The 16,416-nt window shown below is 40.9% G+C and overlaps 1 protein-coding gene across 1 annotated transcript in view; it reads right to left on the bottom strand.

The window, feature by feature from the left end:
- The window catches only part of LOC139447195 (uncharacterized), a 467,168-nt gene that overhangs the window by 89,465 nt on the left and 361,287 nt on the right, over positions 1–16,416 (bottom strand). The window contains exons 25-26 of the mRNA XM_071228411.1: positions 2,090–2,224; positions 1,848–1,909 (exon numbers count right to left, since the gene is read on the bottom strand). Coding sequence (XP_071084512.1) covers positions 1,848–1,909; positions 2,090–2,224 — 197 coding nt within the window. The remainder of the gene's footprint in view (positions 1–1,847; positions 1,910–2,089; positions 2,225–16,416) is intronic.

The following is a 16,416-nucleotide window of genomic DNA, read 5'->3' as shown; positions in this document are numbered from 1 at the left end:
CAGAACTGATGATCGCTGATGATCAGAGTAAACAGCCAAGATAGTGATCAGCATGCCAAATGAAAAATTCAAAATTAGTAGCGACATCTGTGACTACAAACTTAAGTATTTCCAGGATCCAGTATGAATTGGTAAGTGAAAATTAGCATCCTGCAATGCAATGCGCAGCTTCCGAACTAATTCCATCTGGAACTTGGATGGAGGAACTAGAAATTCCTTATTGATAACCTTTACATCCTTGATCATACATACGTCTGTTATATCCTTTTTTCAGGACAAAGAATAGTACCCCTGACGAGGTCTGAATGTTGAAACCTCACAGTGGTAACCTAGCAAACTTCATTAAAGATCCTGTGAAGCTTGTCGTTAAAGCAGTTTTTGCCGGTGATGGGATGCAACAGGCCAAACTTCCTTGACTGTTCTGTCACTGCTCTAGTCCAGACTTGTCAGTGAAGGTGTTGTCTCGGTAACAACAGGAGCTGGCTGGACGACCAAACTTGGGAAGAGAAGAACTCCTCTAGCACTCTAACAAATAGTAATGATGCTATCCAGAAGGCTGTGAAAACTTAAACCGTCTGCATGGTGGCTGGAGAATCTCCAGGAATGGCCTCGTAATATTCTTGAAGAGGTGGTATGACATACAATGGTGTGTCTATTGACAGCGTTGAGATCCTTGACATATGCCATGACATCCTTGAATGAAGTAATCCTCATCAACGGACAGAGGATCGGGTGAGGGAAAGTTATTCATCCGGTAGACATTTCTTTTGAGGGAGAGGTAATTTATCCCCACTCCATAACTTCCTCAGGTTATAATTAGCTTGATTTATCACTTGAGATGCATAACTTGGCTGCCAGGAGGGTATGACGTTAATAAACCGAGGCTGTGACATCCAGCATATCTTGAATGAGATGGTATATCTCTCCAAGATGACTTGACAGCTTTTTTCATAGAGACCCACTTTCCTGTCCCACTCATGGCCTCTTGGACTGGGGATGTCTGGGTATGGATCTCCGATGAGAGTGCAGACAGAAAAGATAGCGCCTAAATCTTTTTCTTCTGACTTTGTCACCCTCGTGGCCTCTTGGCCTAGGAATGTACCAGGAGTCTGCCATCTTTACAAGAAGATGAGCATCTCCAAGCTTTGCACTTTCAACAAAGCATGTTCAGTCCCATGCTGATCAGCCCAAATGCAATTACGTACATGTAAATAACGTAAACAAAAGATACACAATCTTCTTCAGCTGGGTCTCAGGATAATGACAACTCTAATCTTAGGTATAATTGAAGATCTAATTGCAGTGTGACAACTACCGAGGTAATGTGCTACATCAACTCGATTTGTTTTCGTTTTCATTCAGCACCCAGGGGAAAGAAGTGAGGTTTATTGCCTTCCACATGAGCATGAGGCTTGGGCAGCAAGATGCTATTACTTGCACAACTGATTATGGACAGTTGACAGTAAAGACTACAGTTGAAAGTCTAACGATTTTTACAGTTTGATAACAGCAAAGTACAGAATTTATGGCAATGATGTAATAGGGGTTTTGTATTCACAAGAATTTGACAGTTATGACCATGTTGGCCATGTTGAAAAATCAAATCTGAATTCTGTGAGCACTCAGACGAAGTTTCAAAGATGACATGGCAAGCAGAATGCATGTGAACCAGACATGGCAACAAATCAATGACATCAGCTCACAGTAATGGTGTTATGGAGAACTCTGGTCTTATCATGCTGATATTGTACCATAAAGTTAGTCCTTGGATTTAGTTTTGGAATATTCTGTGTCATAGCAGAAAGAACCAAAAGTTGCGAATTATGTTCACTTCATACAGTCTTCACCTTCCTTCTTTCTTGGCACTCTGGACAATGACCCCCAGTGTTTCTGTGAAGTAGTTGAACATCTACAACAAAAACACTTTTTACAATACACTTGTCTACAGATGTACAAACCCAACAATAGGGCCACAGGGCTCTGTAGCACACCTGACTAATGAAGAAGTAATGGCAGTTTCACACATTGTACCCATGTGTGGATAACGCAAAAGAGAACTCATCAATAATAATTAACTAAACTGACTGACCAAGTTCTGTTTCTCCACACTAAGTCCAAGGATTCTGTTGAGGAACTTGCTGACATCTCCTGCATCCTTGTCCTTGACAGTTGCCCCAAGTCGCAGAACATCAACCTCTACCAGGCCCATCAACACAAGACTCTCCTGAAGGTGCAACAATAGCTTGAAACGGCAAGTTGTCTGACCGACACACTCATTCACACACTATTGCTAGGCAAGGCTAGGCGAGCATCCTACGCAGTACTTCTACAAATGATGTACATTAATGAACAATATTCAAGAGTATAGAATCTGGAGCGTGTCAGTTGCAATATGTCCATGACCTATGTATAATCAAGGGCAGCTAATCTTAGGCTAAAAAAAAATAAAAATAGTCTTGGTTCTGAGGTATCACCTTAAAGACACACATTTGGATTGTTATTTCTTTTAAAAAATATAATATCCTTTAAAGGCATGTGTCTCGAACACATGACCCCAGCAGTGAAATACTAAAGTACTCAAGGAAATGGAAAAAAACTGTTTTTTCGACCTCAGATCTTAAATTATTGCAGTTAATATACAAAATATGTAAATATTCAAACAACTAAATTAGTACTAATTGGGCTCTGGCAGAAATACAGCGTATCAAATGTTTTTATGCCTTTTTACACGTAAAAGTGTGTAAAAATGTGAATAAAACAGACTATTGTGAAACAGGGCATAACCAGGTGTAAGTAGATCAAGGTGACCTATGACACCTTGACGACAGGTGAGAACAGGTGCGGAATGCCTATAGTCTGTTTCTGCTATGTCAATTTGGACTTAATTTTATTTTTGAATGTTGAAAGTGCCGACAAATCACCTCCTGTAAAGTACATTTTGTATTGCTCACTGAGATCAAACTAGCAAATCCATACTAGTACTTTTCGAGTTGTTTTGTTATTTCGTATTTACAGCTACGTAACACTTTGTGTCGATTTTTAATTTGAGAAAAACAGGTTTTCTTCATTTCCGGTAGTACTTTAGAATACTTAAAAACAATGTGATTCAAACTATGTGCAGTTATTTCCCTTTACATGCACACTGCTTTCCTGTGTATCTTGTGTCACATATGGTCATGGCAGCAATAGCTGTTCTTGTGTTTGTTTTGCTGTTTGCAAATTATGTCAATGAAAACATGAAATTTCCAATAAAACATCACTAGATAAGATTATTTATAAAATCAATGGTATTTGTGTACTGTATGCTGGACAATGTTTCATACAAAGAGATTATTATTAGGGCTCCAAGTCGAAAGGCTGTAGAGCCCTATTGTAATTGTTCGATTTATTATTATTATTATTAGGGCTCCAACCCGAAAGGCTGTAGAGCCCTATTGTAATCGTTTGATTTATTATTATTAGGGCTCCAAGCCGAAAGGCTGTAGAGCCCTATTGTAATCATTCAATTTATTATTATTAGGGCTCCAAGCCGAAAGGCTGGAAGCCCTATTTTAATCGGCCGATTTATTTATTATTATTATTATTATCATTATGATACGTGCTCGATTTAGTTGAAATTTTGTATGTGTATGTAGACAGTCAAGTTCTTGATACGTAAAAAATTCCCAAGGCCGTAGGTTCAAAGACCAAGGGCAGATAACTGAAAAACAAGTAATTTTTGAAGCTATATTTTGCCCTTTTGCTCCAAAACCGTTTCACCGATTACTTTCAAACCTTGCATGTGTCTGCTGCTTTAGGTCCTTGACATTATTTGTTCTTTGACTTTGGTCATTGGTTAGTTGGTTTGGCAGCCATATTGGATTCAAGGTTTTCAAAGGGTATTTTGGGTACCTGTCTTCAAATCCCTACTCCTCTGAAACCCCTGCATGAAATGCATTCAAACTTTCTGAGAATTGTCTCCATACACAACACAACAAATTGTCTTCACCGATTTTAGATATCCTTTTTAGTTGCAAATGGGATTCAAGGTTTTCAAGGCAAAAAACTGACAGTTCAAGTATAAATACTGAACGAAGCGCTCATAAAATATACGATTTACCCCGTTCACTGGCTTTGCCTCCACAGCAACAGCCAGTCTTGTCGCAAATGTATTCCGCATTATGTATACTATCCTTGAAGATCAGGGTTAGAATTGGTCTTCAGAAACCCATGCTTGTTTTAAGAGGCGACTATGCTTGTCTGACTATGCCAGGCGATTATCGGTATCGGGTGGTCATGCTCCCTGACTTGGTACTTCATTTCCCAATTGCCAAATGCTATCATACCTTACTTTTGACAGCATCGTGAAAAGCGGAAATGGGTTTAGAACACTCTGGTTCACGCTGGCATACTTCGGTTTCGTAGCGGTAATGTACTGCAAACGGTGACTATCTTTTGACGGAGTTGGTACAGGCAAACCATTTGATGATCCGAACCATGGTCGAAGTCAAACTTGGGTAAAGAACTCACTTAGATAAATGTTGGGATGTCTCGCAAACTGTTCCGTACGTTTGACGACATTGGTACAAACAAACCATATGTGGGTTAGAACATGGATGACGTCTGAAATGGGTTTACAACATCCCGGGATGTTCTGGGACACGTCTGTCTCGTAGCTGCGATGTCTTGTAAGTGTTTCCTTACTTTTGACGGCATTGGTACAAACAAACCATATGCGGATTCGAACATGGTTGAAGTCAAACATGGGTTAAGAACACACTGGGACACATGTGGTGATGTCTTGTAAACCGTTTATAACATTTGACAGCATTGGTACAAGCAAACCATATGCGGATTCGAACATGGTCGAAGTCAAACGTTGGTTAAGAACATACTAGGACACATGAGGTGATGTCTCACAAGCGGTTCCTTACATTTGGCGGTTCCTTACATTTGACAGCTCAGGTACAAACAAACCATATGCGGATTCGAACATGGTCGAAGTCAAACATGGGTTAAGAACATACTAGGACACATGAGGTGATGTCTCACAAGCGGTTCCTTACATTTGACGGCATTGGTACAAGCAAACCATATGCGGATTCGAACATGGTCGAAGTCAAACGTTGGTTAAGAACATACTAGGACACATGAGGTGATGTCTCACAAGCGGTTCCTTACATTTGGCGGTTCCTTACATTTGACAGCTCTGGTACAAACAAACCATATGCGGATTCAAACATGGTCGAAGTCAAACGTGGGTTAAGAACATACTAGGACACATGAGGTGATGTCTCACAAGCGGTTCCTTACATTTGACGGCATTGGTACAAACAAACCATATGCGGATTCTAACATGGTCGAAGTCAAACGAGGGTTAAGAACATACTAGGACACATGAGGTGATGTCTCACAAGCGGTTCCTTACATTTGACGGCATTGGTACAAGCAAACCATATGCGGATTCGAACATGGTCGAAGGCAAACATGGGTTAAGAACACTTGGACACATGTGATGATGTCTCGCAAACGGTTTATTACAAGCAAACCATATGCGGATTCGAACATAGACGGCGTGTGAAATTGGTTTAGAACATCCCGGGACGTTCTGGGACACGTCAATGTCGTAGGGGCAGCGTTTTCTTACTTTTGACAGTCGGTACAACCAAACCATTTGGGGATTCAAACATGGACGAGGTCGGAAACAGGATAAGCACTTTATCTCAGCAATGCGACAGCAACCCGGGGCACTGACGAACTCAGAACGCAAATCCTGTTGACTGGAGGTCAACTGACAAAGAAGTTACAGCCTGTTAAAGAGTCACCAAGCCGAAAGGCTAAAGTGTCCCAAGTGTTATCGTTCAATTTAATATTATTATTATTCCGCCGATTTTAGTACCAGAGCTAGCATAAAAACCACTGGCTCGATTTTGTTCAAATTTTTTATGTGTATCCAGACACTTAAGTACCAGATACCACACAAACTCCAAGGCCATAGACCCGAAGACCAAGGGCAGATAACTGAAAAACAATATTTTTTTATAAGCTATATTTGGCCCATTGCTTCACAACCGCTTGTCCGATTACTTTCAAACTTTGGATGTGTCTGCTGCTTTAGGTGCTTGACATTTGATGTTCTTTGACTTTGGTCATTGGTCACGTGGTTTGGCAGCCATATTGGATTCAAGGTTTTCAAAGTTTTTTGGGGGTGTATGTCTTCTAACGCATACATCTCTGAATCCACTGAAAGGAATGCATTCATACTTTCTGAAAATTGTTTTATACATAACACATCAAATTCTGTTAGCCGATTTTGAATATCTTTTATAGCGACGGACCTATTGGATTTTGATTTTGATTTTTTTTTTCACCAAACTAATACTTTAAAGATCATATCTTGTAAGGTTTTCCACAGAAATTATTGAAAGTTTACATGAAGTTAGTGTGCCATATGTATCTTTTTGTTTGTTCTTGGTTGCATGCTGAAAGTAACACCACTTGGTTGAAATATTTGATTAATATTTGGTACACCTACCGAACTCGCCAATTTCGTGTGACAATTTCCGGTTACTATTTTCTAACGGAGTTGGTACAAGCAAACCCTTTGAGGATTCGAACATGTTCGAGGTCAGATATGGGGTTAGATCAGACTAGGACACCCCGGCACAAGACAATTTCGTAACCGCGATACCCTGCAAGTGGTGCCTGTGTACATTTGACAGATTTGGTTCAATGGAGCCCTTTGAAGATTCGAACTTGGACGTTTGTGCGCAGTGTTACTTGGAGCCCGCCATTGCTGCTTGCAGCTTTAATTAGGGCTCCAAGCCGAAAGGCTGTAGAGCCCTATTGTAATCGTTCGATTTATTATTATTATTATTATTTATTATTATCATTATTTATTATTCCGCCGATTTTTGTACCTGCCCTAGCATTATAACCACTAGCTCGATTGACGGAGTTGCTACAAGCAAACTATATGCGGATTCGAACATGGTCGAAGTCAAACATGGGTTAAGAACACACTGGGACACGTGTGGTGATGTCTCACAAGCGGTTTATTACATTTGATGGCGTTGGTACAACCAAACCATTTGGGGATTCGAACATGGTCGAAGTCAAACATGGGTTAAGATCACACTGGGACACGTGTAGTGATGTCTCACAAACGGTTCATTACATTTGATGGCGTTGGTACAAGCAAACCATATGCGGATTCGAACATGGTCGAAGTCAAACATGGGTTAAGAACACACTAGGACACGTGTGGTGATGTCTCGCAAGCAGTTCCTTACATTTGATGGCGTTGGTACAAACAAACCATTTGAGGATTCGAACATGGTCGAAGTTGGAAATTGGTTAATACATCCTGGGACACCCAGGCACATGTCTATTTAGTAGTGGTGATGTCTCACAAGAGGTTCCTTACATTTCACGGTACATGGTACAGGTAAACCCTTTGAGGATTCGAATATATGAACGAGGTGGGGAACAGGTTTAGCACTTTATCTCAGCAATGCGACAGGAACCCGGGGCCCGGACGAACGCAGAACGCTAATCCGTTTGACTGGAGCCCAACTGACAAAGAAGTTACGGCCTGTTAAAGTGTCACCAAGCCGAAAGGCTGAAGAGTCCCAGTGTTAGCGTTTGATTTAATATTATTATTATTCCGCTGATTTTTGTACCAGAGCTAGAAAAATAACCACTAGCTCGATTTTGTTCACATTTTGTGTGTGTATGTGGACCTTTGGGTACTAGTGCCCTCCAAAAACCCAAGGCCGTAGGCCCAAAAGCCAAGGGCAGATAACTAAAAGAACAGAATATTTTGAAGATATGTTTCGCCCTATTGCTCAGCAACCGCATATCCGATTACTTTGAAACCTTGCATGTATCTGCTGCTTGAGCTGCTTGACATTTTTTGTTCTTTGACTTTGGTCATTGGTCACGTGGTTTGGCATGAAATGCTTTCAAACTTTTTGATAATTTTCTCCATACATAACACATCAAACTTTAGTAGCCGATTTTGGAATTCTTTTTTAATTACGGCCGTATTGAATTTTGATTTTGATCATTTTTTTCAACGAAATTTTGCTTTAAAGATCATATCTTGTAAGGTTCTCCACAGAAACTATTGCAAGTTTACATGAAGTTAGTGTGCCATATGCATCTCATTTATTGTTATTGGTTGTATTCTAAAAGTAACACCGCTTGGTGGTAATATTTGATTTATATTTGGGACACCCCTGGAAGACGCCAATTTCGTAGCGGCGATTTCCGGTGACTATCTTTAGACAGAGTTGGCACAAGCCAACCTTTTATGGATTCGAACATGTTCGAGGTCGGAAATGGTTTTAGAACAGACCTGGACACCCTGGCACACGCCATTTTCCTTGCGACGATACCCTGCAAGTGGTGCCTACATTTGACGGATTTGGTTCAAGGAAACCCTTTGAGGATTCGAACATGGACGTTTGGGCACAGTGGTTCTTGGAGCCCGCCATTGCTGCTTGCAGCTTTAATAAGGGCTCCAAGCTGAAAGGCTGCAGAGCCCTATTGTAATCGTTCGATTTATTATTAGGGCTCCAAGCTGAAAGGCTGTAGAGCCCTATTGTAATCATTCGATTTCTTATTAGGGCTTCCTGCATACAAGGCAAGAGCCCTATTGTAATTGTTCTATTTATTATTTATTATTATTATTATTCTTTATTATTATTATTATTCCGCCGATTTTTGTTCCAATCCTAACTCAAAAACTACTGCTCAGAATCTCTTGAAAATTTCCACAAAGATAGCTTAGCTACTGAAGTTATATCCACAAAAATCTCAAGACTATAGACTCAAAGACTAAGGGCAGACAACTCAAAACAACTTTAAAAATCGCAATTTCAACAGCTCATATCTCCGCCACGAAAGCTCCAAAGACTTCCAACTGTCTTGAATAGGTGCGGAATCAGATGCCCAACAAATTCTCTACACATCTAATGTAGCGAAATTGCTTCGTTTGGCCTCCAGATTGGATTAAGTGTTTTTGCACTGTTTTTTACCCAATTTCTCAGTACTTGACTCCCAAAATCTCCTCAGCTCAAACTACCAGCTCAAAAGCTTCCAAACTCTCCATACTTTGGCTCCAAGTACCATACTAACAACTTTAAAGAAAACATGTATTTATGTCAAATGTGATATATTTTCCTGATAGCCCTTGGTCTGGTGATTCCAGAACACCAAACGGTTTGACTGTAGCTCAATGGACAACGAAACTACAGCATTTTAAAAATGGAACTCTTTGGCCCCAGTCCATCAACTTGCCAAATAGCACAACTCTAGACACCTGTTACTCGGGAACTACTGGTCCGATTTCGGCTAAATTTCGTGTGTATTGGTAGAGTATTGTAGTCACGCAGCATATAAGAGAGAAATGATACATAATTCATGCATAACAACATTTGTTGCTTATTGCTCCTAGCCAGATCATTGACAGCGCAGGTAGATACGGACTATAGAAATAGATTAACGTGAGCAACTTGGTATAATGTATCGACATCGTAGTTTTTGTTTTGTGGAAGCTCATGTCTGAATTCACAATACACAACGGATGTTTATTGACCTCGCAGCGTGCCAGCTTGAGGATGGGTCAGCCGATTGCATATTGGAGCGAGAGCCACGGTAACGGTATAGCAAGATAGCAGTAGCGCTGTAGTGTGCCAATTAAAGTGTATTGTATTACCACAACTAAAGGTATTAACAGAGGGGTAATCCGTTCACTTGATGTTTCGACAGTAGAAGTGACATTTTAACATGGTATGAGTGTGCTCAAGATTTCTATAGTCTGTTTCTGTATAGATTCTCTTCACGCTGTTTGTAGTACACTCTGCCAGTGGAAAGTGCACATTGATAATCCAGATCATATCATAGTCGTACACAGTATAGCACATATCCTTCCTCATATCGGAATCTTATTTAACAGGAGAAAATGCATGAATGGTAATAGATTAGGGCCATTAAGAACTCAGTTTCAAAGGTTTTTAGTACTCTGTATAACCAAAGTGCAATTTTGCAAAAGTACTTCTATGAATGGAGGACAGGATCCGCTTCTACAATCATTCCGATAGGGAGCCCGCCATCGCTGCTTGCAGCTATATTTATTATTTATTATTATTTATTATTCCGCCGATTTTTGTACCTGCCCTAGCAAAATAACCACTAGCTCGATTTTATTCAAATTTTGTGTGTGTTTGTAGACCGTTGGGTACTAGTGCCCGCCAAAAAGCCAAGGCCGTAGGCCCAAAGGCAAAGGGCAGATAACTGAAAAACAAGTATTTTTGGACGATATGTTTTGCCCTGTTGCTCCACAACCGTTTGTCCGTTTACTTTCAAACCTTGCATGTATCTACTGCTTCAGTTGCTTGATAATTTTTGTTCTTTGACTTTGGTCATTGGTCACGTGGTTTGGCAGCCATATTGGATTCAAGGTTTTCACAGGGGTTTTTGGGCACCTGTCTTCAAATACTATCTCCTCTGAATCCACTGCATGAAATGATTTCAAACTTTCTGAGAATTGTCTCCATACAGAACACAACAAATTTGCATAACCATTTTTCGATATCTTTTTTAGTTGCGGCCATATTGGATTTTGATTTTGATAAATATTTTCACCCATGTACAAATACTGAAGGAAGCGCCTCATAAATCTACTATAAACCCCCATTCACTGGCTATGCAGATACCCTCGCGTTCTCCACAGCCTTGTTCAATATTATGTGTACTGCCCTTGATGACCAGAGTTAGAATCGGCCTTTTTCAACCGATGCTTGTCTCAAGAGGCAACTATGCTTGTCACAGGAGGCAATTAATCGGATCGGGTGGTCAGACTCGCTTCAGACTTGATTCTTCATTTCTCAATTGCCAATTGCTACGGTACCTTATTTTTGACAGCGTTGTTTAAAGCAAACCATTTGCAGATTAGAATATGGTCGAGGTCGAAAATTGGTTTAATACACTCTGGGAAACTGTGGCACACGTAAATTTGGTAGCGGTAATGTCCTGCAAACGGTGACTATCTTTTGACGGAGTTGGTACAAGCAAACTATATGCGGATTCGAACATGGTCGAAGTCAAACATTGGTTAAGAACACACTGGGACACGTTTGGTGATGTCTTGCAAGTGGTTCCTTACATTTGAGGATTCGAACATGGTCGAAGTTGGAAATTGGTTAAAACATCATGCGACACCCAGGTCAATTTAGTAGTGGTGATGTCTCACAAGAGGTTCCTGACATTTCACGGTACATGGTACAGGTAAACCCTTTGAGGATTCGAATATATGAACGAGGTGGGAAACAGGTTTAGCACTTTATCTCAGCAATGCGACAGGAACCTGGGGCCCCGACGAACGCAGAACGCTAATCCATTTGACTGGAGCCCAACTGACAAAGAAGTTACGGCCTGTTAAAGTGTCACCAAGCCGAAAGGCTGAAGAGTCCCAGTGTTAGCGTTTGATTAAATATTATTATCTGCTGATTTTTGTACCAGAGCTAGAAAAATAACCACTGGCTCGATTTTGTTCACATTTTGTGTGTGTATGTGGACCGTTGGGTACTAGTGTCCGCCAAAAACCCAAGGCCGAAGGCCTAAAAGCCAAGGGCAGATAACTAAAAGAACAGAATATTTTGAAGATGTATTTCGCCCTATTGCTCCGCCACCACTTATCCGATTACTTTGAAACCTTGCATGTATCTGCTGCTTGAGCTGCTTGACATTTTTACTTCTTGGACTTTTGTCATTGGTCACGTGGTTTGGCAGCCATATTGGATTCAAGGTTTTCACAGTTTCGTTTGGGTACCTGTCTTCAAATGCTAACAACTTTGAGTCCACTGCTTGAAATGCTTTCAAACTTTATTTTGGTTATTTTGCTAGCTCTGGTACAAAAATCGGAAGAATAATAATAATATTAAATCAAACGATTGACTTTAGTCATTGGTCACATGGTTGGGAAGCCATATTGGATTCAAGGTTTTCACAGTGTGTTTTGGGTACCTGTCTTCAAATCGTATCTCCTCTGGATCCACTGCATGAAATGCATCCACACTTTCTGAGAATTGTGTCCTTACATAACCCATCAAACTCTGTTAGCCATTTTTGGATATCTTTCTTAGTTACGGCACTATCGGATATTGATTTTGAAAAAAACATTCACCGAAATTTTACTTTATATAAAGATCATATTTTGTAAGGTTCTCGTCAAAAACTATTGAAAGTTAGTCGGACATATGTACCTCATCATTTGTTCTTAGTTGCATGCTAAAAGTAACTCCGCTTGGTGGTAATATTTGATTAGTAATTGGGACACCCTTGGAACATGCCAATTCGTAGCGGCGATGACAGGTGACTATTTTGGGATGGAGTTGGTACCAGCAAATTCTTTGAGGATTCGAACATGTTCAAGGTCGGAAATGGGTTTAGAACAGACTTGGACACCCCTGCACATGACAATTTCGTAGCGGCGATACCCTGATTTGTGACATTTTGGCAGCAGTAGCTATGGCCAGTAAAAACAAAGTTATCTGTGTCAGATGTTCAAATGTCTCTCTTAAGTGTCACTGGTAAGATGCTTGAGGACTATGTTTAAGTCCCATGCTGGGGCTTTGAATTTCTTCTGTTGTTCTTCTAGTCTGTAACAACAGAGCAGAGCTATCAGTTCAGGAACTTTAGTAACTTTTGATACTGTTAAGAATGGAGCTGACAGCTGCTAGATACAAGTCCAGCATTGAACCCTTGTGATTTATGGTAACTCTGATGTGACAGACGAATACCGCTATTTGAGGCAAAGTGGCTGAGCTGCTGAGAATCCATTACTCCTTGAAAATTGGTCGAAGCTCTTCCATTTGTAATTATACAAACTTCAAGCAGATCTACAAAGTGCAAGGGAGACCACTGTAGCAGCTCTGGCTGAGTATCGTTGTCTGGTCAGGTTGTTTGTGGTATGCTCCATAGGTGAAGCTCGAAGATGTTTGGGTTTGGGTGAACTTGTCTTGAGTGAGGATGAAGAAGTAGATTTGACCAATTTGGAAGTTTTAGTACCGGATTCCCCACTAGGTCGATGAGGGCAACCAGGTTCTAGCAGAATTTTTTCCAGTCTCTACTTTTGGCTATTTGGACTAGTTTTTGAACCTGGTGGTTTAGTTCGTGGGCTAACTTTAGATGTTTGTAGTCGCGTTTTGCTTTATTGAAGGCGGATTTACGTTTTCTTCTAGTCTGTTCTATTTCCTCATTCCCCCATGGTACGGTCGGTTTGCCTGTCTTAGATGTTTTGAAGGGGATGGAGGTTTTGGCTGCGGTTATTATATAGTCTGTTAGGTTTTTACAATAGGTTTCTGGATCATTATTTTCTATTTTGTTTAAGTTAGCTTCATTGCAGATATCTTGGAATTGGTCCCAGTTAGCTTTATTGTAATGGAATTTTGGTTCTTGGTTTTCTGTTTGGATTGGTACGTTTGTATTTCCTATAGTTATGTTTATGGGAAATGGTCACTACCTAGCGGGACGTCGTGCACTTCCCATTGAGTACTTTGAGCTAGATCTGCGGTGCATATGGTTAAGTCGATAGCCGACATTTTTTGGTTTATCTTATCGAACCTCGTGGGTTGGTTGCTATTTAGGAGTACTAGATCGTTTGTTTCTATCCATTCGGAGATTAATTTGCCATGATTATCTATTTTATCATCTATGCTCCATGTAGGATGGTGAGCGTTAAAGTCTCCTAGGAATATAGTAGATTTATCGCTCATTCGGAGTAGTTTGTTTAGATCCTCAGGTTGGACTTTTTGTTCCGCCCAGTGGTAAATATTTATTATGTTTATGTTTCGGTTATTTAATGTGATTTTAATGCCGTTGGCTTCTAGGTTTGGCGTGTCTATTTTTATTTCTTCGTAATTTATATCTTCCCTGATAAATATGATTAGTCCTCCTGCGGCTCTTCTTGTTTTGGGTTTTGCTCTGTCAGTTCTAACTGTTACGTAGTGTAAATTTGGATTTTTTTGAGAATTTGGTTTCCTGGATACAAGCAATGTGAGGGCCTTTATTTAGTTTAAATTTAGTTTTTAGTTCATGGCCGTGGGAGGTGAGTCCGTTGGCGTTCCACTGAAAAATATTTAGTCCTTCCATTATTGGATTCGGGTGATTGGTGATTTAGTTTTTAGTTTTTAGTTTATTCGGTGACTTCTTTTAGAAGGAGGTTAAAGAAGAAGAAGGGTAGATTGGTTAAGTTTAGATTGAAAGCTACTTTGTGGAATGATTTCACCCTAACTTTTGGGGAGTTTTGACTATGCATGTATGCTAGGAGTAAGGTGAGGTTATTTAGGTTTTGGGTGTTGTCTGGTTGGGAAGTTTGGTTTGTTTTAGTTGGAGTAGTTTCTAATGTTTCCTCAGTAGTGGAGAAATCTTCGTCATCAGTTTGATTAGGGTTAGCTGTTTGAGTTTCCATGGGGGAGGCATGTGATGTGGAGGGTTGTGTAGGTGTTTGCGGGATGGGTTTAGCTGATGATTTCTTAGTGTTGTTTTGTTGTTGTGCTTGCTTGAGGGGGAGTGTTGTTGCCATGTGGGCTGTAGGGTGCTTGGATGAGGGTCGTGTTGTTTTGTGGTTTGTTTTGCATGCGGGGGTTGATGTTTTGGCTATGTGAGATGTGGGAGGGTTCGTGGTATGTTGAGTGGCTGCTTGTGTGTGTGAGGTGCGTGCGGTTTTTTGGTAGGGGCCCCAGACAGAGCTGTCAGTTATGGGTGGGGTGTTTGTTTGTGGGATGGTGTTTGGGTGTGGTGTAGGGAGGAGTGGTTTAGATGCAGGTGTAGCAAATTTTTGTGTTTGGATTTTAGCCGTGTCTATGTTTATGTGTTTGTTGGCCTGCTGGGTGAGTGTGTGTCTGTGTGGGCATTAGTTTGAAAGTGAGGTGTTAGGTGGATTTGCAGTGGATGCACCAGGGTGTGCATGTGCCTGTGCAGTCTGTTTTTTGCGCATTTTTTACATTTAGTTTTACGGTATGTGCATTGGGAGGCAGTGTGGTTGTATTTGAGGCACTTTGAACATTGCTTAAACTGCTTTATATAGGGTTTGACTTCTCAGTTGGTGTGGGCTCCGAAGGATATGTGTTTAGGGGCTTCAGGGAATTTAGCGGTCTTTTTGAAGTTGATTATGACAATGGAGGTTGGGACCGTTTTTCCGTTTCTAGTTGAGGTTATTCTACGCGTGCAGGTGATTAGGGGTTGAGGGTTTTGGTCTTGGTTTATGTTAGCTTCTAGAGAGTATAATTGTAAGTCCTCAGTTGTTTCCCTTGGGTTAACCTTAATTACGCCTCGTGTATATTGTTGCCAATTAGGTGTTTGTTTGATTACCGTGACGTGAAATATTTGAGTTATTTTATTTGCTGCGTTGTAAGATTCTCGGTTAGGGAAGATTATCTGGTATCCTTTGTTGGCTTTTTTAATATTGTTGTAATTTATTTTTTCTCTTTTAAACCAAAGTCCTATTTTATCTGCCGAAAGTTCTAGTGAGAGAGTGGTGCCTGAGCCTGCTGAGAAGAAGTAGAGGGCGAAGGTGGTGAGGAAGGCGGTCGGGGAGGGTGTGGGCGATGGAGGTGGAGTGGATGTGTCGAGTTTGCGTTTTTTGGTGTTTTAGGGTGGCGAGTTAGCTGGTTTGGTGGGGGTGGTGTGTTTCGTGTTTTCGCCATACTCGGTTGGGCTGATGTTTTCGAGTGACCTCCCAGAAGTGTTGTGCGCTTCCGCAGGTGTGGGTGAGTAAGGAGCTGGAATGTCTGCGAGTGTGGCGTTGCGGGTGTCAGTCATGTTGTTTGGGTGTTGTGTTGGAGAGTTGGAGAGCATGTGTTGTGGTGAGTGGTGGTGAAGTGGGAGTGGTGTTTTTGGGAGGTGAGTGGGTTTGTTGTTTTTACTGGGTGAGTTGTGTTTAGGGAACGGAGGAGGTTGCGGTGGTTATTTGTTGTTGGTTTTAGTTCAGGTCTTTGCTGCATCTAGTTTTTAGGTTTTGGACATGAGCCTCCCAGGTGAGGTGTTGATCGAAAATAAGTCCTAAGAATTTGGTTTGTTTTTGAAATTTGATTGTTTGGTTGTTTAGCTGGAGGATTGGGGAGGCGGGTTTCATGTTTTTATGTTTGAATACTACTCCTGTTGTTTTATCTAGGTTAAGGGAGAAGCCCCATTTGTCTGCCCATTGTTGTATTTTATTTAGAGATTTTTGGATTAAGTTTTCTGCCATTTTAATGCTTTTAGTGCGGATCCATAGGGCTCCGTCATCCGCGAATTTTGAAGTGTTTAGTTTAGGGGATAATCCCTCGAATAGATCATTTATCATTATATTGAAGAGGGTTGGGCTGAGGATGCTGCCCTGGGGAGTGCCATTTTCTAGGGGACACTGGTCCGATAGCGTATGGTCTATAC

The sequence above is a fragment of the Haliotis cracherodii genome, unplaced genomic scaffold (assembly GCF_022045235.1).
Source record: "Haliotis cracherodii isolate W230 unplaced genomic scaffold, xgHalCrac1.p SCAF_7, whole genome shotgun sequence".
Lineage (NCBI taxonomy): Eukaryota > Metazoa > Mollusca > Gastropoda > Lepetellida > Haliotidae > Haliotis > Haliotis cracherodii.
This window is presented reverse-complemented; position numbering and strand designations above follow the sequence as displayed.